Source organism: Musa acuminata, chromosome BXJ1-10, assembly GCF_036884655.1.
Source record: "Musa acuminata AAA Group cultivar baxijiao chromosome BXJ1-10, Cavendish_Baxijiao_AAA, whole genome shotgun sequence".
Lineage (NCBI taxonomy): Eukaryota > Viridiplantae > Streptophyta > Magnoliopsida > Zingiberales > Musaceae > Musa > Musa acuminata.
The window spans coordinates 22,520,535-22,548,517 of NC_088336.1; the positions used below are offsets into that span (position 1 = coordinate 22,520,535).

General features: G+C 37.4%; 3 protein-coding genes across 6 annotated transcripts; 2 read left to right on the plus strand and 1 right to left on the minus strand.

Annotated features, from left to right (window-relative positions):
* The first annotated feature begins 990 nt into the window (after positions 1–990).
* LOC135595535 (cell division topological specificity factor homolog, chloroplastic-like) lies at positions 991–5,520 on the plus strand. Its single transcript, XM_065086565.1, has 2 exons — positions 991–1,219; positions 4,735–5,520. Exons 1-2 carry the CDS (start codon positions 1,127–1,129, stop codon positions 5,329–5,331), a joined length of 690 nt encoding a protein of 229 aa, XP_064942637.1. The 5' UTR covers positions 991–1,126; the 3' UTR covers positions 5,332–5,520.
* A 778-nt stretch (positions 5,521–6,298) lies between these two features.
* Positions 6,299–16,930, plus strand: LOC104000692 (uncharacterized). 4 transcript variants are annotated; one of them, XR_010480422.1, is made up of 9 exons: positions 6,299–7,392; positions 7,507–7,695; positions 8,114–8,206; positions 8,307–8,489; positions 8,575–8,677; positions 8,760–8,945; positions 10,263–12,715; positions 16,382–16,466; positions 16,561–16,930. XR_010480422.1 is itself a non-coding variant. In XM_018819724.2 (8 exons), the coding sequence occupies exons 1-8, from the start codon at positions 7,162–7,164 to the stop codon at positions 16,573–16,575; spliced, it is 3,450 nt and encodes a 1,149-aa protein (XP_018675269.2). In that variant the 5' UTR covers positions 6,299–7,161; the 3' UTR covers positions 16,576–16,930. The 4 variants fall into 4 exon arrangements, 2 of the variants coding, with proteins under 2 accessions (XP_018675269.2, XP_064942638.1); XR_010480421.1 differs by having other exon boundaries at positions 16,564–16,930; XM_018819724.2 differs by lacking the exon at positions 16,382–16,466 and having other exon boundaries at positions 16,564–16,930.
* A 440-nt stretch (positions 16,931–17,370) lies between these two features.
* LOC104000691 (probable ubiquitin conjugation factor E4) lies at positions 17,371–27,223 on the minus strand. The gene is made up of 16 exons (XM_009422795.3): positions 26,220–27,223; positions 24,946–25,150; positions 24,692–24,843; positions 24,342–24,609; positions 22,208–22,360; positions 21,252–21,455; positions 21,046–21,158; positions 20,826–20,949; positions 20,619–20,708; positions 20,289–20,492; positions 20,049–20,144; positions 19,488–19,610; positions 19,308–19,400; positions 19,040–19,204; positions 17,896–17,985; positions 17,371–17,812 (listed from the first exon to the last, which is right to left on the minus strand). The coding sequence occupies exons 1-16, from the start codon at positions 27,065–27,067 to the stop codon at positions 17,663–17,665; spliced, it is 3,078 nt and encodes a 1,025-aa protein (XP_009421070.2). The 5' UTR covers positions 27,068–27,223; the 3' UTR covers positions 17,371–17,662.
* Between the last annotated feature and the right edge of the window lie 760 nt (positions 27,224–27,983).

The following is a 27,983-nucleotide window of genomic DNA, read 5'->3' on the forward strand; positions in this document are numbered from 1 at the left end:
TCCGTTTGGAAGACACAAATGGCAGCAAAAGAACAGGTTTTCATTTGAGAAGCGAAGAAACGTGATGGGTTTGAATGCATTGAATATTATCAGTCGATGACACCATTCTTGATCATGAAAGCCAGACGTATTGCATGATGTCACTGTTGCAGGATTGCACTGCTTGCCTCGTTCAACGTGCAATACGAACTCGCTGACCACTTTGTCAGATGCTTTATATGTTACTGTCATTTTAGATTGTATTGTCATTACTTCCAACAATTTCACATTAAAAATAATAAAAAACTGTCTTCCTACTGTCGTAGTAAACCCACTTTAATCCTCAGAAAATAAAAATGAATAATAAAATAAATGAATGCATTGATTCCTCACATCATTCGCAATCTAATCTGTTATAAGAATGTTCTCTTCCGATGTATGACAATGATACATGATTATTTTGATGTTATAAGAATGTTAAATGTTCTGAAATGAGTATGAGAAGTAGAGAGAGATATTTTATCGCTTTTGTTGACAATATATCTCATATCAATAGATATGTTTACAAAGTATGATTTTTTTGATATAACATTTTTTATTATTAACATGAATACTGTAATAGTAGGATTTATAAAAAAAAATAAGCCAGACATACTTGTTTGTATTTTTTTTGAATTTTAAGAAATTTGAGTTTGAATTACTTAGGTTAACATATATACAAATTAGACATTAATACAATTCAAAAACTTAAATTAGTACAATATTGATGAAATTATTCAATTTTCCTAATATTTAGTGATGTGATAGTTTTATTCATCCCTATTTCCATAATGTACATATAAATATTTTAATATATTAAAAAAAGTATAAATTAAAATAGAACACATTATCTTGTTTGAAAGGAATTCCTTTCTCAAATTTTCATTAGTAATTGGTATTACTTCAATTTTTGACTGTTAGTCGATTAGGTTACGGCAAAGGGGCATCCTTAATTGGAGTCTCCATCTGACCTAACCACCGGTCACAGCGGGCGCGGAACCCGAGAACGAGAGATGACTACTCACGCATCTCTTGCGGCTAACGTTAGTTGACACTCGCTCGGCTTCTTTGTCTTCCCCGGAGAGGCTCGAGAGCGAGGCAGTCGCACATGGCGATCTCCGGAGATTTCAAGGTGTTCGTCGGGGCCTTCGCTTCTCATCCCGGTCACCGCCCTCCTAAACCCACCGTCCCCTTTTCCAAGGTCGGGTTTTCCCTTCCTTTTCTGCTTCTGCTGATTGAAATGCCTAGGATTTGATAGATTTTTTGCTTTACGAATTAGTAACATCTGTGACTTTTCATAGTGGTGCTGTTGTGAGTACCTCTTACTTGAGATTAGGTTTAGTTTCTCTTGTCGAATTACTGATTGGGTTTTGTTACTGGATTACATATTTTTATTTAAAATTTCCTGAATCATTCGTTGAATTCGAAATGCGTGAGTGCATTTTAGAAAAGGAGCTGATGCTGACCTCAAATGGTGATGTCAGTCACCTCCACAAGTTGTGAAGATTAGACCGTCTTTCTGTCTCTTTGATGATTCAGAAGGGAACCGTGTACAAGTGTTAATGATGAGTGTTAGATTTCCTAGACGTTTCGGCCAACATCTTCTGCAAGGAGCCGGCTGTTATTCTGATAAATATAACATTTTAGCTAATTGCCATTGTGTTTTAAGTGGAACATCTAGTGGTTTATATTCAAGGAATTTGTAAGTATCAGAAATTTCATGAACGAACTATTGATGCTGATTGTAGATTTGTAATAATGTTGGATGATCGGAGATTCTAGGTGGGCCTGTGACATCTGCTTTCATGGAGCCTAAGTCAATATTAGTCATAGTTTACTTTGGATGTGAGACTAATCAGAGTGTTATAATCTCCTATCAAGCCTTAGCACGGTGCATGTGAGGCATAGCCTAGTGGTAGTACACTCATCATATTTTTATAAGTCAATCTTAGTCTTAATCCACTTTCGATGAGGAAATAAATGGGGTGTTACATAAATAATCTTGTTTTGCCATCATAAGGTCTTCTAGTTATCATTAGTTTCTTAATATAGATTATCAACCTTAAGATTGTGCTGTAGAGTCTGTATTACTTCTTGATGCATCATCCTCAAGTTGTCACTCATCATGATCCTCATCTTTCATCTCATGTGGGTTATTCGAGGGGTAGAGTGGTGATCTGCAGGCCATTTGTTTTGGATGAAGTCATTCACGAAATTTGAAAGCATACAATTTTGAATTCAACCAATCTCTATTTCCACTTTATGGATCCAACTGGCTGTCACACTTTGACTTCTGCTTGGTGAGAGCTGAACTGCTGAAGTCAAGTTCCATGATCTTAGAGATTGCCATAACTGGTCCATGCATAGCTTCCGTAGACAATTCAACCTGAGGGCCTATATTAGTTCGATCAAGTGAATGGAATATAATTATCATCTTGACACAAGCTAAATTGAAGCCTAAGTTTTTTAAGAAAATTATTTTTGTCCTGGTAAATGAACTACAATATTAACCAGTAATTGTGTATCCTACTGAGCTGACCACAACTGACTTCCGCATCCCACTTGTTGCATAATGTACTTAATTCCAATCTAAATACAAGTGTATTGGCATCCACATAAAAAATTTCCCTGAGCAGAGCTTACCTACTAGCATAATCATTTGGTAGCTTGTTTACACACTACATTTGCATGCTGTGCCAATACAGAGTTCTTTCTTTCCTTCAGATTGAAAGTTATGGATTATGGTAATCTTGGCTTTATATTGCTAAAAACAAGTATATAGTCGGTTCATACATTTTTATATTCACAAGCATGACATCAAACATGTAGATTTTGGGACCATATTTGTGGGACTCTAATCCATTGAATTTGACTTGGATATATCATAACACTTAGAAATCATGCCATAGAATTGCCATCTTTGTGATTCCTTTCCTCACTTATTTCTTCCAGGTCTTCTTCGGTTCACCTGTCCTCCTATGATACTTCTTTCCTAATATGAATTACTTACCAACTGCATAGTTCTCTTTGTCCCTCTGATCCTTTGGAACACCTAACTTGACATTTCCTTATCCTTTACTGTTGCGACCTTCAACTAATCACTAGTGCATTGTTTGTATCTTTGAGTTCTATATTTCCTAATAAAAATATTCTTCTATCATTTCTTTTAACAACACTCAAACATCCTCATCCAGAACTCAGTATTTTTGTTATCTAGAGGTGGAAACTCTTGATCCCAACTCCTTCAAATCAACTCATAATAAATAGCATGTGTGAGGACTGAGGACTATCTTTATTGGTTTGGTTGGCATGAGTTTACCTCATGGACTTGATAAACTGACAACCGACATGTTGCCCTACGAAAGTCTATATATTTGAAGAGGCATCATCTTTCATAACAAGTTACATATGCGTTGTTGTCTCAAGTTCCACAAGAAAGGGTTAAGATATGTCTTGGACATATTTTAGGATTTAATTCAGTCTGGCTTGGTTAATTCAGTTTGTGGTTTTCGGAAAAAGAACTAGATATATGATGGGTTCCATTGGAAATCTCAGAATCGGCTGAAAGTCATCTGGAATTAGTAATTCCAACTGGAACTAGTTAGAATTTCCCTAGTGGTGCTAATACTTACTTAACCTGGACAGGCAGAGGTCAGCTAGATTCCCCAAAATCGAGTATTTTTAAGTCAGACTTCAACTATTCCAATCTGGACTGCTGGACCAGGCTGTTTGTTATTGATACTGCAAGCATCATCCCCTTAACAAGATATATGCCCAAAATCTCTTTCTTGCTTACTTGACCTGTTGCTTAAAATGCTTGATATGCATATTCTCAATCGTAACACACTTCTCTAAGCATCAAGTTCTAAACATGTATCTTTGTTTTTCTGCCTACCTCGGTAACATTTGTTAATTCTGTAATCTTGATGGATACTATAAAGTAAATGGAAATAAATGGTCACCTGATGCCACTAAAGTATTTTATTGCCATCGTGGTTCAGTTATCCACTAGGCAACTCATCTTACCAATTTCCTAATCTTGATAAATATTCTTCCATGTCAGCAGTTTTTGGAGTTTGTTAGGCCGTTGTCTTGATATTTACCTAGCCATGCATGGTATGCATGTCTAACTGCTTAAGGATTACAAATATTATCATAAGTTTGTGGGCTTAATACGAGATAATTGGCATGTACATCCTCATTGATTAAAATTGCTGAAAAATGGCATGCAAATCTTCATTGAATAGCACTTGTAACTACACTTATATAGTATTTGATTTATTTCCTATCTATCAGTCTGCCTGTACATTATCATAAGTAAACAACAAGAATGACAAGCCATACAATCCCAAATACTTAAGGTTGGCTTGTTAAATTTCACCCACCATTGATCTCAAATAGTTAAGATTTATGCTTATGAAGTATAACACTATTTGACGTTGTTTGTTAGTGGTCTAATCTAATGTAGCCTTCCATCGAGACCAACATTGATGGTATTATGAATTATCATAAATTCAAAAAAAAAAAAAAAAACCATTCAAGCAAATGGGATCATTGGTTTATTCCTTTCCTAGCATAGTGAAGTTATTATTGCATGGTGAATTTTGAGTTATGTGGAGCTATAGTTGCTGCGCCCTCGGATTATCATATCTTGGATCCTTCTCTGTCGTTAGTCCTTTATAATCGACGAGTATTTTCTGTTTCGTTACAATGCAGATACGTTTTGGTCGTGTCCCTAATGGAGCTAGTGACCTCAGAATTGTGCAGAAATGGCTACGAGCGGAATCACCAGCCAGTAGTACAGTAAAACACAGCCAAGTGTGCCATGGGATGGGAGGTAACAAACTGTCACCAACAGTAAACCAAGACGCGGAAGGCTTTCTTCTAAATGTTGTTAACATGAGCTTCTTCGACCGCCTTAGTTTGGCATGGAGGATATTATTTCCCATGACAAAAGAGAGAAATAATTCTAATGCAAGCATCGCAAAGCAGAGGCTTAAGATGATACTGTTCTCTGATAGGTGTGATATCAGCGATGAAGCAAAGCAAAAGATTGTAAGCAATGTTATCGAAGCCCTATCCGAATTTGTGGAGATTGACTCACAGGACAAAGTTCAACTTAACATCTCCACTGACACAGACCTTGGTACCATCTACTCTGTAACTGTTCCAGTCCGGCGTGTGCGGCCTGGGTACCAAGATTCTGAAGAAGATTACAGTGGAAAAATATCAAACATCGAGTACAAAGACACTGGAGAAACTTCCGGCACTGTTGATGTCACATTCGATTTCTTCCTACCAAACAAGAAATAGTCAGGGAAAACTATATGTTTTGATATGTAAAAGTGTGTTTGTGCTTCAAGGAAGAAGTTCGCCCTGCTTATGCCGTTGTCACTTTCTGATGTAACCATTAAGCCTTTTGAATCGAGTAGGTGTTTGTAAATCTTTGGAGCTCATATGTTGGATGCAGAATTTCTGTTGAAGGCTCTGCATTTGATTTCATCTTCTGAGCAATAAGCAGGTTGATTTGAATGCTAGATCATTGTAACTGCACCTGAAGCTCTCTCATCCCAAAAGTGTCTTCCTTTCTGAATAAATAATATTCTATTTTTACTACAAGGCAAATTTACATGTATTTATTCCTATAAAATCAGATACATTTTATTCATCCCTCTAGTTTTTAATTCAACATATGCAACCTCAAAATTTACTTACGTATGCATGTAGTTTATCTTTATTGGTTGAGACTACATATCATATTAATATTTTTAAGCTCATCATGAAAATAAAATATTAAAAGTTTTTAGTCATTAATTATTTACTTAAAATTGGCTTAGGTTACTCGTACCTAAAAGTCGTTAATTGACAATGAAAGAATATATGTAGCCAATCTCTCAACCATATTTATAATGCATGAAAACATATAATAATGGGGAATAACATGCGTAAAATCCTCACTGTAACTTAACCAGCGAAGATTAAACCTTAAATAACAAAAAGGTGGAGCAAACGTTGGGTCCCCATCGAAGACGTTCGATCACGACTTTTTGGCTCAAGTCACTCGATTCACACATCACATTGCGTCCCAAACACCGTTTGATGCGGGTGGGGCGTCCACTTATGGTGTCTTCGGGAAGTCTTGCATATACGTTTCAATCATTAATTCGATGTCGAATTGACTAAAGTATTTGTCTTTCGTACATCAACCCAACACGGTGATCGAAAGGCTCACCACCAAACCATTTACTGTTTTCTCTCTATAAATATGTAAACGAGATGAAAACCCCGTTTTGAAAAAGGTTTGTGCCCTAACACCGATCGCTCTCTTCCACCCATTTCCTCTCCTTTTCTCTCCGCTTTCTTTCTCTCACTTTGCTTCCTCGATCCTCCCTCAAATCCCTGCAAAAGCCTTGGAGCCGTCGCTCGAACCTTGGCCTCCAGATTCCTTTCGCGCCCCAAAGCTCGGATTTTTCTCTCCCCGATCTTGCTCGGGACTTCTCCGGCCTTTCCCCTCTGCTTCTAGGGTTTGTGCGGTTGATGGGAGCTGGACGGTCTTGCCCCTTGGTCGGCCGCCCGAGTTCCTCGGCATTGGGAGAATCTCGCTGCAGGCCGCTCCCTGCTGGCGGTCGGTACGTCACTCGAGTTTAGGGTGTGGCTCGATCGGGCATTGGGGAGGAGTCGAATTCATCTGTTTTGCCACGGATTTAGTTTGATCTGACGTCCTGTTCTTTTCGCTCTCGTGGTTTTCGGAGTAAATTTGGAAGGAAGGTGTTCCTTTTTTCCTATTCTGTGGGTGATAGACTTACCTTTCTTGGATTACCGAGTGGAACAGTTAAAGGTTGAATCTTTCCAGTAGGAGAGGCTCATCAGACCTCGGTGGCAAACGATGGTTGGTCAATTTCGCTTTTAGATGCTGATTTCTTGGTGTTGTGGCAAAAGGACTTGGTTTTTGTTGTTTCTGTTTCCATCGTGATTGAATATCTGAGAGAAGGCTCATCCTTTTTGCTAATTCATTTCTAGTGGCTACTTCGTGCATTCCATTTAGTTGTACTTGTTCGCATAACGGTTATTTGAGTTTTCTCCATTGGAAGAGAGGAGTGAGGAAGTGCTGGGCATTGAGCACCGACTGTACAAAAGCTTCACATGGGCGATCATGGAAGCTGGGAGCCGCCCAGTTGCCTACCGCCCAATGGCCTTTTGCCTGAGGAAACAGCCAAGGTGACCCAAGTGCTTGATGCCGACAGATGGTTCAATGCAGAGGAGCAAACTGCAGAGCTGATTGCCCGGATTCAGCCCAATCAATCATCCGAGGAGCGCAGAAATGCTGTAGCCAACTATGTCCAACGGCTCATCACAGAGTGCCTCTCCTGCCGGGTTAGTGTTTTCCTCACGTGCTATTTGCTTCCTGTGCTCAGATCATAGTTGCTCAAGAAAATCAAGTTCTGCTCTTTTATAATCTGTCAGTTTTTGTAAAACATTGGGTTTCAGGTTTTCACATTTGGGTCGGTACCTCTTAAGACCTACTTACCAGATGGAGACATTGACCTGACTGCATTCAGTGATAATGAAAATTTGAAGGATACATGGGCTACCGCTGTTTGTGGTGTATTAGAGAATGAAGAGAAGAGTGAGAATGCCGAGTTTCGTGTGAAAGAAGTCAAATACATCCAAGCAGAGGTGTGTCGGAATTTCTCCTGTTTTATTCTTATGATTCTATTTTGGATGCTGGCTCGTTTCCTAATCGTATTTTCTTATGCTATTATTATTTCTATGTTTTGCTGTGTTATCTGGGTTAGGATTTTTCAGATTGGAATCTGTTTTTCAGACAATGTTGCTGTTAATTTGATTGCAGAACTCCCAACTTGTATTTGTGCAAATCGACCAATATGCTCTCATGATGAACTTTAATTTACAGAGTTTTCAGTCTTTTTGGCCAACCGGCTTGTCAATTATTTGCCTTGTTCTTCCTGTTTATTCTGATACAGATTTTGCTTTTGCATGTGGCTAGACTTATCTGTGCATAGAGTTCAAAGATGATTTTGATGTCTTTCTTTTTCCAGTACACTCTTTTAGATATTATTTTCAACCTGTACAGGTAAAACTCATAAAGTGTCTTGTTGAAAATATTGTTGTGGACATCTCTTTCAATCAAGTTGGTGGACTATGCACCCTTTGCTTCCTTGAAGAGGTTAGCATGCGGTGCTTGAGAACTTCTTTTTGATACCACTCTTGGAATCATTTAACCTCATGTATAATTATGCTTCACATAACCTTCTTCTTTTTCACAGATGGACAAAGTGATAAATCAAAATCATCTTTTCAAGCGAAGTATTATACTAATTAAGGCTTGGTGTTACTATGAAAGTCGTATACTGGGTGCTCATCATGGACTTATATCTACATATGCCTTGGAGACTTTGGTTCTTTACATATTTCATGTCTTCAATAATTCTTTTGCTGGGCCACTTGAGGTGACTTAAATTTTGTTTTAGTGGACTTTGTACTATACGTGTCAAATTAATTTTATATAATTATTTCTAATTTTTGCCTATACAGGTGTTGTATCGTTTTCTAGAATTTTTTAGCAACTTTGATTGGGATAACTATTGTATTAGTCTATGGGGGCCGGTTCCTATTAGTTCACTTCCAGATATGACTGGTGAGTCTATGATTATTTTTCTATACTACGTTGGAGCTAAAGTGTCTGATACTATATCATTATTAATCTAAATATCGTGCAGCGGAACCTCCTCGAAAAGATAATGGCAAGTTGTTGTTTAGTAAGGGATTTCTTGACAACCGTACTGCATTATATTCTGTCACACCAGGTGGTCAAGAAAACCACAACCAACCTTTTGTTTCAAAGCATTTCAATGTTGTGGATCCTTTACGCAGAAACAACAATCTTGGACGCAGTGTGAGCAAAGGTTTGACTCTTGAACATTAGTTTTCCAATTGGGAGTAGCTATTTTATCTGATAACTTGTTCTAACTGATCTTGTCCTCATGTTGAGTATTCCTGATTAATTAATTAAATTTGATTGGTCTTAATATAACACTTTTTAAAGTTTGGTTGACTATGTTCTCATATTCCTTATTGTTACTCTCTATTCAGGATTTTTTTTTGGTGTGGCACAAATTGCCAAAAGTGGTTTATGATGTTCAAAGGTTGTTCTGGTTTTGAGTTGAGTTTCATTTTTAGTTTTCAATTTAGCATATTTGGATTTTTTTAATAATGTTATGATTGAGTTTTTTCTGAAACTTTTTCTAACAAAATTTCTATGGGTTAATATTTTTTTTAATATCTATAGGATGATAGTTATTCATTTGAATCTTAGTTTCTTTTAGATTATCTAGTGAAACCCATGGCTGACCTGATTTTGTAGTTGTGGCTGTGTGAGGGAGGTAGAACAGAAGAACAGGACAAAGGGTTGATGGAAAGGTAGTGATATGGTTTTGGGAGGCTTTTCTTGGGCTTCTTCAGTTTCTTGACCGATCCCAATTGAAACCTGATGGGTTTTAACTGATTCCTATTTTCGTCTCAATCAGTTTTTATCAAAATTATTGTATTGTTGCAACTCATTGCATACCATCTGAAATAGGATGTGACCACATGGTATGTTGACATGTCATTCAGCTATCTGGTTATACAGAAGCTGACATGCATTTATGCAACATGTCATCAAAACATATCCATGCGTTTATGTCCGGTGAAGGTTTAAGCAAGAAAGCTCAAGTTTTTGTTACTTGTTGTTGGTTAACCATAATGCATGTCAGTGGAGACAGGATTCGGCATTCCTGCAGATACGAGTCTTTGTACACATTCAGTCGTATGAATTTAATGGACTTTTATATTTTATACGAACATTGCTGTTGTGCTTTAGACTCCCCAAAATGAACTTAGATACACATAAATACATACATATTTTGTCCTTATTTCTTGGTTTAACCATCAATATTCCATCATTCAACCTAGTGTTGTTTGTGATTTTGTAATATATGCACATCTGTTGTGTTTTGCTTTAGAAGTTGGAAAAGTCAATAACTTGTCTTTCCTTGGTCTATCATGTGGATGCATGAAATACAACTTTGGTCATATAAAATTTTTATATCGCTATGCATAGGATCAGTGCATAGAATTCTTTATTTGCCTTTGTTTTGAGTTTGTGTGTGTGTGTATTGTGGAGGCCAGGGAGGTATTGGTGTTATTGATGCTCTCTAATTGAAACAAACTCTCTTTGTTAGGCAATTTTTTCAGGATACGTAGTGCTTTTGCATTTGGGGCCAAAAGATTGGCCAGGCTGATTGAATGTCCAAAAGATGACATAATTGCTGAAGTCAATCAATTCTTTATGAACACGTGGAAAAGACATGGGAGTGGCGATCGTCCTGATGTTCTTAGCTTAGATTTACGGCACTTGCCACCTCTGAAAACTGTTCCAGTTGAAGAATCAAACAACTCAAAATGCACAAGTGTCGAAAAGAAGTTTGAAAATGGTGTATTGGAGGTTATCAAGGAGCACCTGGCTGAAACTGGTCATGGTTTTCATAATTCTACCTCTGAAATGGTAGGCAATGACCAGAATGTATATAGGTCAAACAAAGTATCTGCACTTTCTCATGTTGAGAACCAGATAAATAACGAAAAGCAAATCAACTTGAGATTCACTGATCAGCTGGAGAGAAGTGGTGGATCTGATCATAGTAACAAAAATCAGAAAAATTTTAAACCTAATTACTCTGCATATGACTGGAAAGAACAGGGTAGATTTCAGTTTGTAAGGACAAGATCTAGTCCTGAGCTGACAGAGACATCCTTTGATTTGTCTCAAGGAAGTCATGGCAGAGCAATAGAAACAGCAAAGTTCCAAAATCCTGCAAACTTTGATTCTGGTATCAGACGACGGAACTTGGGTTCTGAAGTTATGGGAAGTCACAGTTCAAAGTCTTCTCTTGATGATTATAAATCAACGAGGCAGACTTCGTCCCAAAAGAACGTTGATGTTGCTTCTGATGCAAACAGTGTTTCAAATAGCCATCAGGGTGATTTTGGTTTCACTGGGGAGGAACTTGCTTCTGTTTCAGAGACATTGGAGATGCAGCAGGAAGAACAGGATTTGGTGAATATGATGGGATCTTCCAACATTCATGGTCTCAATGGACTGGTTCAATTTCCGATGCATCTAGCTCCTCTTCATCTGCCTCTGACATTTCCAACTCCAATGGGTTATTTCAAGAGAAATTTGGCTGGAGCTGTACCATCTAATATATCCTTTATCGGGCCTCCCTGGGGACCCAATATGCAGTTTGCTCAAAGTCTTGTTTCTTTTCCTCTTTCCTATTCAAACTTTAAAGATGTTAATGAGTCTTTTAATGATGGTTTTTCTGTGATGCAACTCAACACAGAGGATAATGATCATGGCAGCTTACATGAAGATGATGTTGTATCTTCCAGAGGTCTTAATCCTAGTGATAGTGGTACTCAGATTCTTCATCTTGATGACAAGCAACACAAATTAGAAGGTGGTTTAACCTCAAGTCATGGAGCAAGAAGCACTAGGTCTGGTTCTTTACCACGAGGACAGAATAAGTTTGGTAGAGAAAGCAGGAGTTTGACAAGGGAAGATTATAATGGCTCGTTTCAAGCTAAAACAAGTAGAGGAGGTGATATTCACTCTAATTTCAGGAGTTCAAACTCAAGGTTCTCTCTGTCACAGGCAAGTTCTTCCAGAAACAAACCTGCATCAGAAAATCCGAGGGATGTATCAGCTGCAAACATTTCAAAGCCAGCAAGGGACAGGTGGGGGAGAAAACCAGCCTCTCCTTCAGTTTCAGCTTCTTATTATGGAAAAGAAAACAGTGGGTTGCAATTTGAGGGTTCATCTGACAATGTTTCTTTAAAACTAGATGATAACACTTCAGGCTGGATATCTTTGTCGGCCATGGGAAATGATACATCTGAAAAAACTGTAGAATCTGCATCGTTGGCTTCCTCACATGCAAGAAGTGAGCATCTACCTGACTCTGAATCAGCACAATTTCAATCAGATCCATTTATTCCATATTCACCAGTGCTTGTCGGCACTTCCCAGCAAAGGGGTGTGGATTATTCTAAGATTCTTCCTATGGCATTTGTTGCTACAGGTCCTCCAGTTCCATACTTAGTGTTTCCTTTTGGTAATTTTACATCTAATACAGGAAATCCTGATGGATATGCAAGGCAATTTGATAAAGAGGAAGAATCAGATCAGTTTCCATCAAGCTCTTCTTGTCAGAACATTGATTCAGTGGAGAGTCTCAACCTGTCCGAGGCTCTGATGAGCCCAACTGTTTCAAGAGATTCTGGACCTGAATCCTCTGCAGAGACTAGTTCTGACATTCTGAACAGTGATCTAAACGGCCATTGGCAAAATCTGGTATATGGACGGTTCTGCCAAAACTCCTATCATGAACCTTTCGTGTATTCTTCCCCTGTTGTAGGGCCACCAATTTATCCTAACAGTCATTTTCCGTGGGATGGTTCTGGCAGACCCCTTGCATCTAATCTGAACTATACACAGATCATGGGGCATGGTCCTCAACTTGTGCCTGTGATTCCTCTCCAACCTGGTCCTGATCAGGCCTCTGGTGTCTTCCAGCATCATGCAGATGAAGCACCAAGATATCGTGGTGGTACCGGAACCTACCTGCCCAATCCTGTAAGATTCTCACAGTTTCTTTTACATATTAGAAGAAAACCTGAATGTTAAGTAAGCATCTTTTATTCTCTAATTAGTCAATAGGCAACTTTCATTCTAGTCTAATGCAGTGATTTAAAAAGCGTTAGGCGTCAAGGTCCAAAAACGTCCGAGGAGAGGCTTTTGCCCGAGCGAAGCAAGATGCTAAAATATAAAAATATATAATTAATTAATTAATTAATTATTCAAATAAAAATATGATATTAAATTAAGAAAATCTTGTAAATCACAATATCACATTAACAAAAAGTCTCAAAATTCAAAACAATAATAATAATTTCAAATAAATAAAAATTAATAATATTAAAATCAAAAATAATATATTATTAATTTAATAAATAAAAATATTGTTACTAGTATATAGTTAGTAGTATACTATTAATATAATGTTAATAGTATACTATCGAAGTGAGACGAGTGTAAGAGGAAGATCGAGGTTGCTGACTGAGAGAAGTGACAGCGGGAGCGGTGAGCGACGACAGTGGCAGCGGCAATGGTAGCAGCAAGCAACGACAACGGTAGCAGCGAGCAGCGGCAGCGGGAGTGGCGAGCGACGACAGTGGTAGCGACAGTGGTAGCAGCGAGCAACGGCAGCGGGAGTGGCGAGCGACGACAGTGGTAGCGACAGTGGTAGCAGCAAGCAGCGAGTGACGACAGTGGCAGTGGCAGCGGGAGTGGGAGCGGCGACAGTACCAGCAGGAGCGACGAGCAACGACAGTGGCAGTGGTAGTGATAGCAGCGGTAGCGGCGAGCAGCGGGAGTGGGAGCGGCGAGTAGAGTTAGGGTTAGGAAGTCACGAGAGGAAGGCTTATATCGGTGCTTTAGTTGGTTCGATTGAACCAACTAAAGCACCGGAGATCGAACCAGACCTAAAACGTTGGTTCGGTCGCCTGGTTTAACCTGGGCCCTCGCCCGAAGCACATGGCACCTGGGCTCTTCGTTTTAGGTTCAGTTCGGTCTCCGGTGCTTTAGTTAGTTCAGCCTGGTTTGACCTGGGCCCTCGCCCGAAGCACATGGTGCTTGGGCTCTTCGTTTTAGGTTCGGTTCGGTCTCCGGTGCTTTAGTTGGTTCGATTGAACCAACTAAAGCACCGGAGACCGAACCGAACCTAAAACGTTGGTTCGGTCGCTTGGTTTAACCCGGGCCCTTGCCCAAAGCGCTCAGGCGACATCTCTTTGAAGCGTGTCTCCTGTAAATGAAGCGAGGCGCCCGCGCATCGCCTCCTCCGAGCGCTTATTGAAATCACTGGTCTAATGTGCAATCCACATGTTGTCTTAGAGATTTATCTTTCTATGTTTCTTTTTTAGCTAGTGAGGAATTGTTTATACCATGTATCTTATCAACGTTATTCTTAGACCTTGCAAAGCATGAGAACTATGAATATCTATGAAGGCACACTCAAAAGTGAGTTCAAGTGCTTTAATTTTTTAGGCAGTCTTTGCTGATTCCTTGTAAGCACTGCTTGTGAACCCCTCCCATAAAACACAATGCTTGCTAATAATCATTTATATGGAAAATATTAGCATATAGTTTCTCTTCAATTCTTATATTACTGGACAAGTATAAAACTTTTTTTGTTGTGTTTTGATGTTCCTACTGTAAACTAATGCCTGCTTAAAGCTGGTACAAAGCTTGATCTTCCAGTTCTGATACCTCATTGATGGGAGCTTTAGTTTGCTCTTAACAGCAGAGATCTTCCAAAAATATAAGAATTTTGCTAATGCTTGGTGCTAATGATACTTGAGCACATTAACAATGCTTGTCCAGTCTTAAATGTAGCTTTTTCTTATTAGCGGATATCCTGTGTCTATTGGATCTGTAAAATTGCATATCATAGTGTGTTAGCAGTGGTAAGATAAATTTTATTTACTTTCCAAGTCAACTTTGGAACAGTCAGTTGTACCATGGACCAGTTATTGCACCCAATTCTGTTGTAAGTAAATGTGCTTCAACTTTTTCATGCAAATTCTCCTTGGAACATGAATCTGTTTAGTTAGATGCTTTTCATTGATCTTCAGCAGCCTCTGATGGTGGCTTTTGCAAAATGGAACTAACTCATGATTTTCACAAATTTATGAGAAGTTATTGACGAGGAAATCCTTTTACGATGAAAGCTCTGAAGGAATATTACTTTATTTGGCATCATTAAGTCATTGATAATAGTAACACAATCTTTATGTTTATACAGAAGTTTCCTTTTAGAGATCGACAGTCAAGTTCAAGAATCCAGCGAGGAAACCGTAACTATGACCGTCATGATCTTGCGGATAGAGAAGCAAATTGGGTCAGTTCAAAACCAAGAGATTTTGATCGCAGCCATGGGCGCAACCAAGCTGAGAGACCAAGTATGCGGCCTGACCGGCTGGCTGCACCGAAAAACCAAGAAGTGAGAAAATGGGAATAAAAAATGCATGAGCCTCTTGCCTCGTACCATGGTCACGGCGATTCTTTCTCATCTACAAATTCATCACATAACTTAGGCATGTATCCACAAACTGCTTTTAGTTTAGATGCTGTTAGTCCTTCTGACCCAACAGTTCCTCCTGTTGTGTTGATGTGCCCATATGACCAAGGAGCTGGTTATGGTTTACCAGCTGAACCACTTGAGTTTGGCTCTCTGAGGCCTGTGCATCTGTCTAGTGGCAATGGAGCACCTAGGGCGGGTGACAGAATCACAGAAGGTGGCCCATATGATCAAAGTTATAGTTCATTTCACAGAGGAGGTTCTCGGTCTTCTCCAGATCAACCTTCTTCACCATAACTGGATGTAGTGTTTATTTCAGTCTAGTTTTCCATTCCTTTCGTTGTACATATTCTTGTAGTAGTTAATTTTTGGGGAAAAAAATGTAAAATGCAGTTTAGAAGCAAATAAGGATGCTATCACTGATATGAAATTTAGCTTCACAGGTCCTGTTTGGATATTCACAACTTTCACAAGTTACATCTGGCAATGGTCATTCTTAAGTCACATTAATGGTAAAAGAAGTTTTGTTTTACCAAAGTTGGTTGTCAATTGATATTTTGCTGGTTGATTGACAGATCAGTTTAACTGTAGCTCAACTAATAGTGTAACCGATGTACCAGCTTTCTTTCTGAAAAAAATTGCCCTATATAGATTGACATGCATTACTGAGTTTTTCCTATACATTTATGTGTTCTTTAGATGCACCGGGATTGTGATATACATGACTGGTTTCCTGCTTCTAGTGACATTGTCATGTGATTTGTTTCATTTATAGTTTTACAATTTAGCTTTAGATTTGTTATTGTATTGTGTTGATTAGGTTCTCATTTCAGGTGGATCAGTCTGCTGCAAATAATTATTATGGTGTTTTTTTTATTAGTGAATTTTTTTGCACATAAGCTCTTATATTTATAATTTATTGTGAAATGTTTCAAATTGTACTTGTTATTATTTGTGTTGATTAGGTTCTGGTTCTCATTTGTGGTGTCTCAGTTTTCTGAAACTAGTGACGCTTTGTGTTTTCAGAAAGATTCATTTCCATCATCATTTCTTTGCCTTTTTAGAATTTTTTTTCTGCATATAAGTTCTTATATTACCTTTTTTGGTATGAAATATTTCTTGGTGGATTTATTGTCTTGATTTGGTTCTCATTTGCACGGCAGGTCAGTTGCTATAAATAGCAGTCATATTGTTTCTTTGTCATCATTTCTTTGTTATTTCAAATGAGGTTTTCGTTTCGTTTCACTGGTAAGCTGTTAATTATTGAATACTTGTTATGTATTTCTGTCACTTGTACTTCCAACTCCATGATTGTGTTTCTGATGTCTGCTGGATTTAATAGCAGAGAAATATCTGAAGATTAAAATGAACGGCACGAGGGATTAAAATAATTAAAGGATTGGAGGCGATCACAAACAGCTCTCGATCGTGTCAGACGAGTCCTTGTAGTGGAATGCTGGTTTTGGTTAGTCAGAAACAAAATTTCTTGCAGTGCAATGGTGGATTGTATTGTCAAACTATTCTGTAAGAAATTATTACGATGGCCTGCAAAATATTATCGACAGGTTCTATGGAGTTTAGGGAACATGGTCTGTTCAAGGCGTAGTCTGGAGTGGATCTCTATCGAAGGCCTTGTAACATTGGTTTGATGCCCTTCATCTGTTTATATGCATAGTCTGCTTTCTACTAAAACTGGGTTTCGGAAACCTCAAGCTCACTCGTCTATATATATATATATATATATATATATAGTTAGCGGTACTTTTTGGGGCATGTTATGTGGAATTCTGGAATTTGCTGATAGGAAGAGCACACGCATAGTGTGTTGATTATTCCAGGAAATGACGGAAGAACAAAGATACGAATGAAGTAAACCTTCAAATCAAACGCTGCATGTTATCATCTAATATGAAGAAAATTGAAAATTGTCTTAGATTTAGGTTTTCTCTATATCATCATCTCTCTTGCATGATGCAGATTGTATGATTGTTATCATCTTGCATGATGCAGATTCGTCTGTTATCAGCCTAACAGGCAATTGGGATATCTCGGGTGACTGAATCAATTTGACCGTGCAACCATGACACGTATGCAGTGCTGGCAAAACCAAAGAGGGAGGGAGGTTAGGCATTGGCTGGTCGGACAATGCAGATTCTGAATGAAGTAATGGATTTTATTTACACGAATATTTATGATGGACAATGATCAAATAAACAAAGCTAAATTAGGATATGAAAGTATATATGGTTACAAGAACAAATCCTCCAAACGATGGATTTCCACTCCCCCATTTTCCTGAAATGAATGGCTCTGCCTTTAAGACTATATGTCCAACAATATGAGCTTGAAGACTGTATGTACTACACAAGATTAGATCGGTCTGCAAAACCTTGGCTTTAATAAAATCCATGCCTTCATAATCGGCCAATTCAAAATTACTGGGGTTACTCAACCATATCCGTAACGTCATTAGATGGCTTGACAGCATCATGCCCTCCGCGGCGGGATCTGATGAACTCATCAATTCTTTGTTTCAGCTCTGCGTCGGGTATCAACATGTCTTGAGTGAGATGTGAACGATTGAATGGGTCCGTCTGCGTGCAATTCTCAGCATTAGTCATGGAAGAAATTTAGCCAATCAAATAATACTAAAGCAACTGCAACAGAATGATCTTACATTGTCACTTAGTAGGTGTCTTTGGATAACAACCCGATCCACTGTTACCCTTGATGAAGGTAGAATCACTGGATCTTTCATCAATTCGTACTATCAGACAGAGATCTTAGTCAGCATCTTAGAGAAGGAGAGCAATTAACAAATAAGCAATACCAGTAGTTCTCACAATTATATGCAGATAGGCTTGAAGATCAATTCCAACAGAAAAAGGTTAATTATCATGATCCTCTTTTTAGTTGACGGTCACTTTAAATGGTACATTTGTCATCTAAGCTTAAGCTTTACCAACTACGAGTGAAGAAGCTAAATCTATCTGTCATTTAACAACTTCTTCAAGGGAATATGAACAAAGACAATAGAGGAAGGGAATTGGTTAAGTTGACCAGCTCCATTTTCTACGAGGAAAATGAAGCAACAGTGGCTGCTCAAATAAGTTAGTGTAAAGACGAGTGCCCCATATTGGCAATAACCAACATATGCAAGTTTTGTGCAAAGAAAGTAACGGAGAAAGAAAATAAGATGAGAAGAAGAGATGACACGCAAAATGGAAAAAAATGGAGAAAGAACCAAAAAATACTAACCTATTTTATCCCCTCCATAAAATGTTTTTTTAGAGGACTAGAAAATGTATGAGAAAGGAGAAAGAAGATCTAATATCATTTGTTATTTTAGTCTACAACATAGCTCATCTTTTCCCTTTTTTCTTGTTTGGATTCTTTGGTCTTGATAAGTTTAGTGCAGTATCTAATGCTGGAATGTAGCTCATCTTTTCTCTATATTCTTGTTTGGATTCTTCGGTCTTAATTAGTTTTAACTCAGTATCTAAACTTCCAGGATTATTGTCCATCAGTGCAGGATTTCTATAGAAAAGAAACTTTAAAATCAAACACCTGAATACAATACAATATCTTCTTTGCAGACTTTGACAGTATTCTATATTTGCTTATGCTGCACGCACCTACACGAAAGCCAAGCACCCTAACATCTTGATTTTTTGACAAGCACTTTTTTTCAATCCAGGTGCAGCCATGCATGCTAGAGGGATCATAACCTGGGAACCCATGGATTTCACATCCACTGAGGTGTAATTTCTTTTGGTTTGTTGACTTAAACCTTTGCTTCTTAGAAAGAGAAGAAACTGTACCTGAATAGGGTCCATAAATTCCTCTGGTATTTCCCCAAGATTATTCTCCGCATCCATTGCTTCAGAAGCTGCTGCTTTGGCTTTAAGACCAAGTCGAATGAATTCCTCAATTACCCTTCCATCTTCACCAATTTTCCACAAAATATCAGCCGCAGAAGCAAACAGCTGTTTCAATTTCGGAGCTTCAGGAGACATTGTACTGACAGAAAGAAAGTATGTCCAAAGGACATCCACACCATGCAAGACAGTTCTTTTGTAGGAAAAGTACCTTCTCATTATATGATCGTCCATCCTTTGAGATTGCAACAGGGAATATATTGTCTTTGTCACCTCTTGCAATATGAACATAAATCTTGGCAATCTTTACAAAAGTCATTCACAAAACAAATCTTAAACTTAATGAAAAAGATAAAAGTCAAAAGCAAATTAAAGTATCCATGGCACTTACTTGCTTTAGCAATTGTTTCGGTTTAAATTCATACTTTTCTGGATCTTTTACACTAAGAGATCTCCGTTGAGGGCCAGCAAGTTGCAAGAGAAAGTAATTTAGCATGCTAGCCACCCTTTCAACCTGAAAAATAGGATTAAAAACTTTGAATAACATTGATCAAACAGAGAACAGTTGATTGAAATTGACCACATAAAGGTAGAGTTGTAGCAATCTCAAGACCTTCTCAAGATGGAAAACAGTTCAGAACTCTTTGCAAGCCAACAAATTTTAATAGTGAAAGACTACATACTCTAGTCAACCTCAGTACAACACAAAAACTCTTATGTCGACAGTTACTTTTTCAATACTACAAACTATAAGGTATGCCTCATCTGTTTGAGGAGATATGTGTCGAGACTGAAACTTAAGTTATAGTTCCCTATTTGCTTCTATAAAGCATATGTAGTTGCTCTGTCAAGCAAGAAAAATACAGATTTGAGATATTTGAGTGGAAAAGGGTTCAATTGCATCTTTCAAGTCATCCAATTGATATTAAAATGTCCAGAATAAATGTCTCACCATTTCTGGAAGCAGGAATGGTGCAGGTATCTGTTCAGATGTGAACGCAAGCATCCCAACATCTTCATTTGCCAACCTCATATCAAAACGAACAATCTGAAAGAACAAATTGGTTATGAGAAGGAAACATCTAACTTGCAATAAAGCCCATGTGAAGCTCACGTAGTTGAATGAAAGCCCTGGTAGTCGTAAAAAGTCCATATTTGAAAGTTCTACATAATAGAATCGAAGAGAACTCACATTTTCTCGTGAATGAAATAGCCGCATCCTCTCTTCCCTCTCCTGTGCTGGTCTCCGCTCCCATTCTGCAGAATTCGCCATTTCTGCTTCTATTTCTTTGAGTTCAAGAATTTTATTTAAACTCTCATCAAGAAGATAGATGCTATCATTGATAAGGAAATTCAAAAAGTTCAAATACACTCCCTTCTCCTCTTCCCTAGCAATCTGCACATTAAATTTTCATATGTTAATATGCAGTTATATGCAATTAGTAAAACATTTTGTTTATGATAAAACATATATATAATTGAAATAAAAATGATAGTAGCACAATGACAAGGGTCACCGTACCTGTCTCCATGCATTGCGATGGCTAGGAACATCCCAGAGATACTCTAGAAGTTCAGCAATATTGTGGCGAATTGTGAATTTATCAAAAAACTGCACAAGAATGATATTGAGCAACACACAAGGGCGACTGCAGATCGGACAAATGGAAAAGCACAAAGAACTATATGTCCAAAGTAACAAATCATATTGTTCTACCAGAATAATTACCTGTGTATGTGAACCAGTGAATTCAATATCCACATAAAGTTTCAGAAGATTTCTGACTAGATAGTCAAGAGATAATTGGTGACCCTCAAAGAGAGAAGCACTAGCAGAAAATCCACTGGAAGAACTGGAAAAAAGAAAAGTTACTGCAACAGTCAATAGCAAGAATCTAAACTGAGTCAAACTGAAATATTAACATCTAATCAATTGAACATTGATCAACCTTCTTTGTTGCATCCAACAATTCAGAACTTCAACCATTTTTGCTCTCAAATAAGGGTTTTTGATGTAAGTAGGACTCGCCATGAACATTATAATGAAGTTCAAGAAATCATCCTGACAAGGAATTAGCATAATGTGAATTTTTTGATAAAATTCAATAGCAAACAAGGAAATTTTATTGAAATTAAGTGCAAAATTGTGACTTACCAACACAAACCCTTCCAAAGCCTTTGGGATTCGAGAAGTTAAAATAAGCAAGTCCATGGCATCATCCACAAAATGCTCTGGAATGCATGCAAATTCCATAGGGCAAGTTGATGGCAAAGGCATTTTAAATCCACCAACAAGATCCACCAACCAGATAATAACTAGTCTGTAGAAAGATAATGCACGTTGAAGTAGTGCACCATCCTTGAACAAAAATAAAAAATAAGAAACAATGTTGTCTGAACAGGTAAACTTATGACTAGAGAAAAACATAAGATGCAACTTTTAAAAGTTTCAGTGGATTGCCAAAAAGGAAACAATATGTCTATACTAAAAACATTCATATTACAAGTGTAAATCCCTACCTGTTAGTGATAAATTTGACTCTTGTAGTAGTGATAAAAGAGAAATTAAAAGTGATAATAGATCATAAGTTGGGTAGTATCAAACCCTAAACTGTTTCAGTTAATTAAATTAAACTTCAAAGACCAAAGCTGAACCCCATATATGACTAATTAGCATTAAATGACTAAACTTTCACAATATTTTTAATCATGTATATATCACATCTGTTTATGTTTCATCACTCAACTAAACTAACATTGGAAGTCATTTCGTACCAGTGACAATCAAACAAACAAGCCTGTCAATGAAGTTAGTGACAAGGTAAGATGGACAATGAGACATACAACAATAAGGCAATCCATAAATTTCTGACAAGAGGTGTACATTTTAAATAATTTGTCAGCTAACTCGGGAAATGGTGAGCACTTGGTGAATATACTGACTAGAACATGTTGGTCAGTGTAAGAAATTGATAGCAAAGCAGAAAAGTTTCCACTCTTAAAAAAACAGTGAATAAAGCAATAGTTGCCATAACAGAATAACATAATGAGAATAACAAATTAATGCCAACAAAGATTAAAGAAAATGTTCATGATCCATCTCAAACATACTCGTAGAATCTGAGCTTCATAGCAAAGCCTGTCCTGTGATAATATCTCAATTACTTTCTCCAAACGTTTTATATCAGCCTCAAGTTGTGGAGAAGCTCCTTGTTCCCTCATGGCTTTAAATGAAGACAAATCTTCTTCACATCTTGCCAACTCCTGTAAAATATAAAATGCAAGAAAGTTTACCAAATTTGCTATATTTCTGAATTGCACTATGAATTCTCAAACTTAAATAAAATATAATATTAGTGAGAAACCACAACATATTGCAACTCCTAGAGAAGTACATAAGTAACAATAGGTACATGACAGTGCATCTGTAGCTTACTATCATGTGCCTGTAGATGTGGATGTGGTGTCATTTCTTTTGTGCAGCTGTAGTTGTAGATGCGGTGTAATATCTTTTGTGCCCTTATAACTATACTAGAGAAAGGACACCACTAAAAACAACTAAGAAAACTCAAAAGTCCCTACTAGTAGAACCACATCCTGTTTTATGCCTGAGTGAAGTTTAGGTAATCACCACTTGGTCCCTTGCAGATTTAGCACAGTGATTAAACAATGACATTAAATGCTTAAAACCATTTATAAAACTTATACCCCCTGAGTTAAATAAAAAGTGATGCCCAAAAACTCATCCTTCTAAAAGGATGCTCATAAAAGTTGGTTGCTTAAACCCCATAAGAGATTTTGCTCCTTGCTTCATAAAGCTTCACAAGTTATTCTTGAATCCTGCAGAACAGATCAGCCACAAAGTGTTTTAAGAACTCCTCAGTATCTAAGCATATGTATTATCCTGAAACTTGCCCTAATTTCCTAGCACAATAAGTGGTTAACAAAAATTGTTTAGAAGGCCATGCTTCAAAAGTCACTTTAAGGTACCTATTGATGTTTCTTTTTTTCCTTCCTAAGATTACACTCCTAGGACACATCCGTATGGCTAAGGTTAATCATATTTATGCTGTATTTCATCATTATTAAAAACCTCTATTCATTCTATGATTCATACTTCAATTATTGGCTTCAAGATTCAAGACAAAAAACTGCTAGGACAGCAACAAATTGGCGAGTTCTAATCATCCAAAGATTGTTCAAAACCTTACCTCAAGATCATATTGATGTTATTAACAAACATGTATTAACAAATTCAAATAAATAACACAATGACCTCCAAATCCAATGACCTGATGCTCTAGTTCAAAAATATGAATTTCTGATGTGCTTAATTTCAGTACCAACTACCAAGTCAGATACATCAACAAAATTTACAACAATAAGTCTTAAAATCCAACTATTTTGGATCAACTGCATAGATAAATAAAGTCATATCCTTGATTAAATTAATATTAATTAAATCTTTATTTATCGTTTCTATAAAGGCCTTTTTCAATCCCTATCTACAATATCTATAGCACATGTCTGTACCATCTTAAATATAAAATATTTTTTCCTCATTTTGTTCACTACGGAAGTTGCACTTAGTTGTTCACGAATGAAAATATTTCTTTTTCTATCTCTCATAGTAGCTTTATCCATCCATAGCATTCTCACTTCAGCAGCACAAATTTTTGTTTAGTTTATTTCTTAACAATACTCAAACGGTCCATAAAGCATTGTTGTTTTCCAGTGATCACATAAAACTCATGATGTCCAATAGATACACTTAAAGATTTATAGGGTTGGCCAAGAAATAAAAAGGATGAACCCAGTAGATGCTTTGATGTGGACGCTAGATCTAAGCGGAAACTCTTTCTAGATTATAATCATTGTGGATGCTTTAATGACAAATGTGCTTAGGCACAAGTCTGAACACAGTGGCAGTTGAACTTAAATCCACATAGGTTTGTCAGATAAGCGGCTACAAGTTATTAGTCACTACAATTAGTTATTTAAGGCACAAACCTATACAAAACAAAACCAGTTTTTACAAGAAAGTCACATAGGTATTTCTTATTGTCTAATTTCTGCTTCTAAAATTAAAGCATTGTCAGCAGCATTAGTGCTTCCCAATGTAGGAAGCTATCAACAATTTGATGATAACAGAAATAGGCACCAACAATTAGATGTATCAGAAAGTTAGGAAACTAAAGTACAAAAGACATTTAAAAACAAAGATGCAAAGTCTTCTATGACATACCTGAGCAAGATGTTTGAAGTCAGATATTGCTTTCATGAGCCCAAGGTTAAGTACTCTTGCAGTCATAAAGAAGCACTCACAAATAAATGAATACTTCTCCTTTTTTGTACAACTTTTTAATGGTTTAACCTGAAGGATGGAAGTCCCACTATTAGAACCAGAGCTTGTGGCTTCTTGAGACTCCAAAACTTTGTCAGTCTTCCCATGATTTTCATTCTCTATCCATGCTGTGACTTCTTCAGATGATGCATGCATAGACGTCAATTGTCTAGTACAACAAACTGAAACTAATTAGAAGCAAAACATTGCTTAATCAATGATAAAGATGAAAATGTCTTCAGTAGATTCACCTGAAGTCCAATCGACTATTATAAAATAAATATTTTGGATCAATTTTCTCTCTCTTTGTTGCTGTTCCATCCAAAAAAGGTTCACAAAGGCGAAGCATTACTGAACTAAGGTTCACAAACATGCCAGAGCTTGCACAAGAAAATGGATCAACCTACAACATGGCAAGTCGGTTACTACAAGATCAAGAAAAACAATAGATTAAGCAATAAAATATATTTATAAAAAGAAAATATGATGGATATGCATAAGTTACCTGCATGCCAGATCTTGATGAGTTTCTCTTGATCACCTCAGCAAGATACTCTAGAACCCTTTCTCGTGTATCCACATTTTTAAGTAAGGTAAGGGAAACCTCTCCCATACCATCATACAAAATGTTCATTACTGTTTTGATTGTTGTAAAAGAAGACAACAGATCAGCGGGGCGCCGATTTGATGATTCTGAAAAGCATTGCTGTCTGTGATATCATGAAAAAAAAAATGAAAAGAGAACAGTAGTGTCTATATATGTAAATGTGTATAAATAAACAAAACACGCTAGAGCCAAAAATGCAATATTGAGATAATAGCAACCATAGTACCATACAAAATATTTCTTTAAAACTCAACCACTATTTCTACGATATATAATTATACAATTGTTATGGACGCTATTAAAAGCAAACATAATATCTGTTTATGATTTTAAGAAATAATTTTTTTATGAAAGTTATAAAGTGAACAAAAACCAACTAAGTATCTAGAGATAGTGCAAACAGAATGAAGAAAACGAATATAAAGGAATATGCCAAACAAAATGGTATAAATAAGAACAATTTTAGGTATTCCACTCATTTGGACACTTCATTTTACAAAGATTATGCACACTTAAGTTATGTCATGACAAGGGATCATCGAATCCCACTTTTATAAAATTATTCAGTTCCAAGGAATCTAGGACAAATTATTATTACACAGTGGAGTTCTTACAGAAAAAATCACGAAGCATTCACAAGCACCAACAAGGTAAAAGACATACCTTTGTAAAAAAATAACATCATGTTGTAAAAGTTGCCAAAAATCTTTGTGAAACAAAATGTAAATGGAATTCAATGGATGAATCAGCATGCTTTCATCATCAGTTTGCAAAGAATAAATGCATGACTACTATGTAAAAGTACCGATCAGCACAAATACTAAACAAATCAAAATAAGATCTCTTTTCCTTCGCTAGAGAGGTTAGATGTGGACCTACAAATGGCTTTCCAGCTGGTTGTCCAAATTGTTGTATCTAGTATGACCAGAATTAGGAGTGAAGAGGAAAATCACAAACATGCAATGATTGATAAGGAGATTCAGCTACATATAACTTCAAACACAAGGACCTTTACTTTAAACCTGGAAGAATTAAAAATATCTAATCTTTAACGGCAGTAATAATCTTAATTGTATAAAACGTTATTAAAAATAAAAAATCATTGCACACAAAGTCCTTCAACTTTACACTACGAGAATAAAAGAATTTGTGAAAAACAGTCAGAAACTAACCCAACATCAGGTATGCTCTTAAACTCCTTATGATCTGGCAATGCACTAACATGAAGAAAAGCACCCAAAATACTTGCAATCTCAATCATCCTACCCTCCCCGATCAACAGGTAAGTCTCTTTCGGGATCCACCTGGGGTGATTCACCAAAGCCTTTGCGCATTTAGGAAAGCTAACCAGCAGCAGCAGCGCTCTCAATGGCTGCTGAAAGTTGCCTAATGCCGATACTTTGGCCACACTCTGCCTTAATTTCTCAAACAAATCGTTCAGAACAGGCTCCAAGCTCTCCTCATCACCATCCCTAAAGAACTCCTCGATAAAACCAGGCGGGCAACTTAATCCGCCACCCAAGCTATTGCCTGCGAACCCATCCATCGGCGTCGAAACTTCCGAGAAGATCATCGACAACAGTTCCGACGTAGCCGAAGCACCAGCCTGTCCCGTGGGCATAAACATCTCGGGATTCCCCACGTGGATCCTACAATAAGAGGCGATCAATCTCCGAGCTTGCTTGATGGCGGACTCGATCTCCGATCGGACAGAGGGGTCCTTCATCGAGGCGACCTTCTTGGATTCCTCGCATGCACGGCGGTAGCACCCGACCAGGTAGGGGAAGGGGGGGTCGACAGAGGGGAAGTCACCGGAAAGCCGATCGATAAGGACCCTCTCCATCGTATCGCGAGACAAAACGAGGGGTCTGCCCTCGCTAAGGATCTCGGCTGCCGTAAGCTCCAGGTAGACGACTTTAGGCTCGTTCTTGGCAGGTTCAGCGAAGGAGACGAGGAAGATCTTGCGGAGGATGATGTCCTCGATCTCCGCCGCGGATCGCTGGGGCTTCTTGGTCGCCATCGGAGACGACGTGGGTAAGGAGGGGCCTTCTCTTGTGCGAGGGTCAAGGTCAGCGTTCGAGGGATGATCGAGGGGGAGAATTAAGGAGCGAGTTAGGGTTTGTGTAGCGGGCAGAGACGAAAACGAGAGCGATGACGACTCCGCGAGAAGGGGGGGGGGGAGAGAGATTTATAGTTACAATTACAGTACCTTTTGCTTATCTTCTTCACTCGAAGTTATCGTCTATTCGAATTCGATATTTGTCATAATTAAAACAAACTAGTAAAGTAAAAAAAAGAAAGCGATTTCGCTTTTTCTGTCTCTGTGCTTCGTAATGCCAATACACACTCCTATCTTTCTCGAATGCCTAAAATATCTGCCTATCAAAAATAAATGTTTTCCCTCAAACCCAAATCCGTCGATTACATCGGACCGATTCCGGTATGTTAGTTACAATGTTAGTTATAATGTTTTGAAATATAATTGGGTTCAAATTTTAATGTTTAGAAATCCCCACAATCTTGAGAATTAATTTTATCATATATATCTTAAAGTTTAATAAGATAATTTATATGGGTTTTTGATAGTATAGAATGATAAATCCTCAAATTTTTTTTTTCTACTTGACGTTAGATTTAAATACACATATTTTGAAAAAAAAAATATAATATGTATATCCATTTGATATGTAGATAATATTTAAAAAAATGAGAGATCGTCGTCTAGTTATAATATTTTTAATCAAATTAAATCATTATAAATTAAAAAAATACTATAATCAAACTTAATTGGATCAAAACTAATATAGGGGGAATTCAGTGTCTTTGGATGAAAAGTAAGAATATTTCGATATCATTCAAAACAAATTATGACAAAAAGAAGTTTTTTTCGTCGTACAATCTTAAATTTAGGTCTATGTTTAGTTATTTTATGGTAA

Coding starts and splice junctions, on each gene's coding strand:
- LOC135595535 (XM_065086565.1), top strand. CDS start 1,127: ATGGCGATCTCCGGAGATTTCAAGGTGTTCGTCGGGGCCTTCGCTTCT. Junction 1,220..4,734: donor CCACCGTCCCCTTTTCCAAG/GTCGGGTTTTCC, acceptor GTTACAATGCAG/ATACGTTTTGGTCGTGTCCC.
- LOC104000692 (XM_065086566.1), top strand. CDS start 7,162: ATGGGCGATCATGGAAGCTGGGAGCCGCCCAGTTGCCTACCGCCCAAT. Junction 8,490..8,574: donor CTTTTGCTGGGCCACTTGAG/GTGACTTAAATT, acceptor TTGCCTATACAG/GTGTTGTATCGTTTTCTAGA. Junction 12,716..14,942: donor GAACCTACCTGCCCAATCCT/GTAAGATTCTCA, acceptor ATGTTTATACAG/AAGTTTCCTTTTAGAGATCG.
- LOC104000691 (XM_009422795.3), bottom strand. CDS start 27,067: ATGGCGACCAAGAAGCCCCAGCGATCCGCGGCGGAGATCGAGGACATC. Junction 20,493..20,618: donor ATCGCAATGCATGGAGACAG/GTACGGTGACCC, acceptor TTTAATGTGCAG/ATTGCTAGGGAAGAGGAGAA. Junction 19,401..19,487: donor CGAAACAATTGCTAAAGCAA/GTAAGTGCCATG, acceptor ACTTTTGTAAAG/ATTGCCAAGATTTATGTTCA.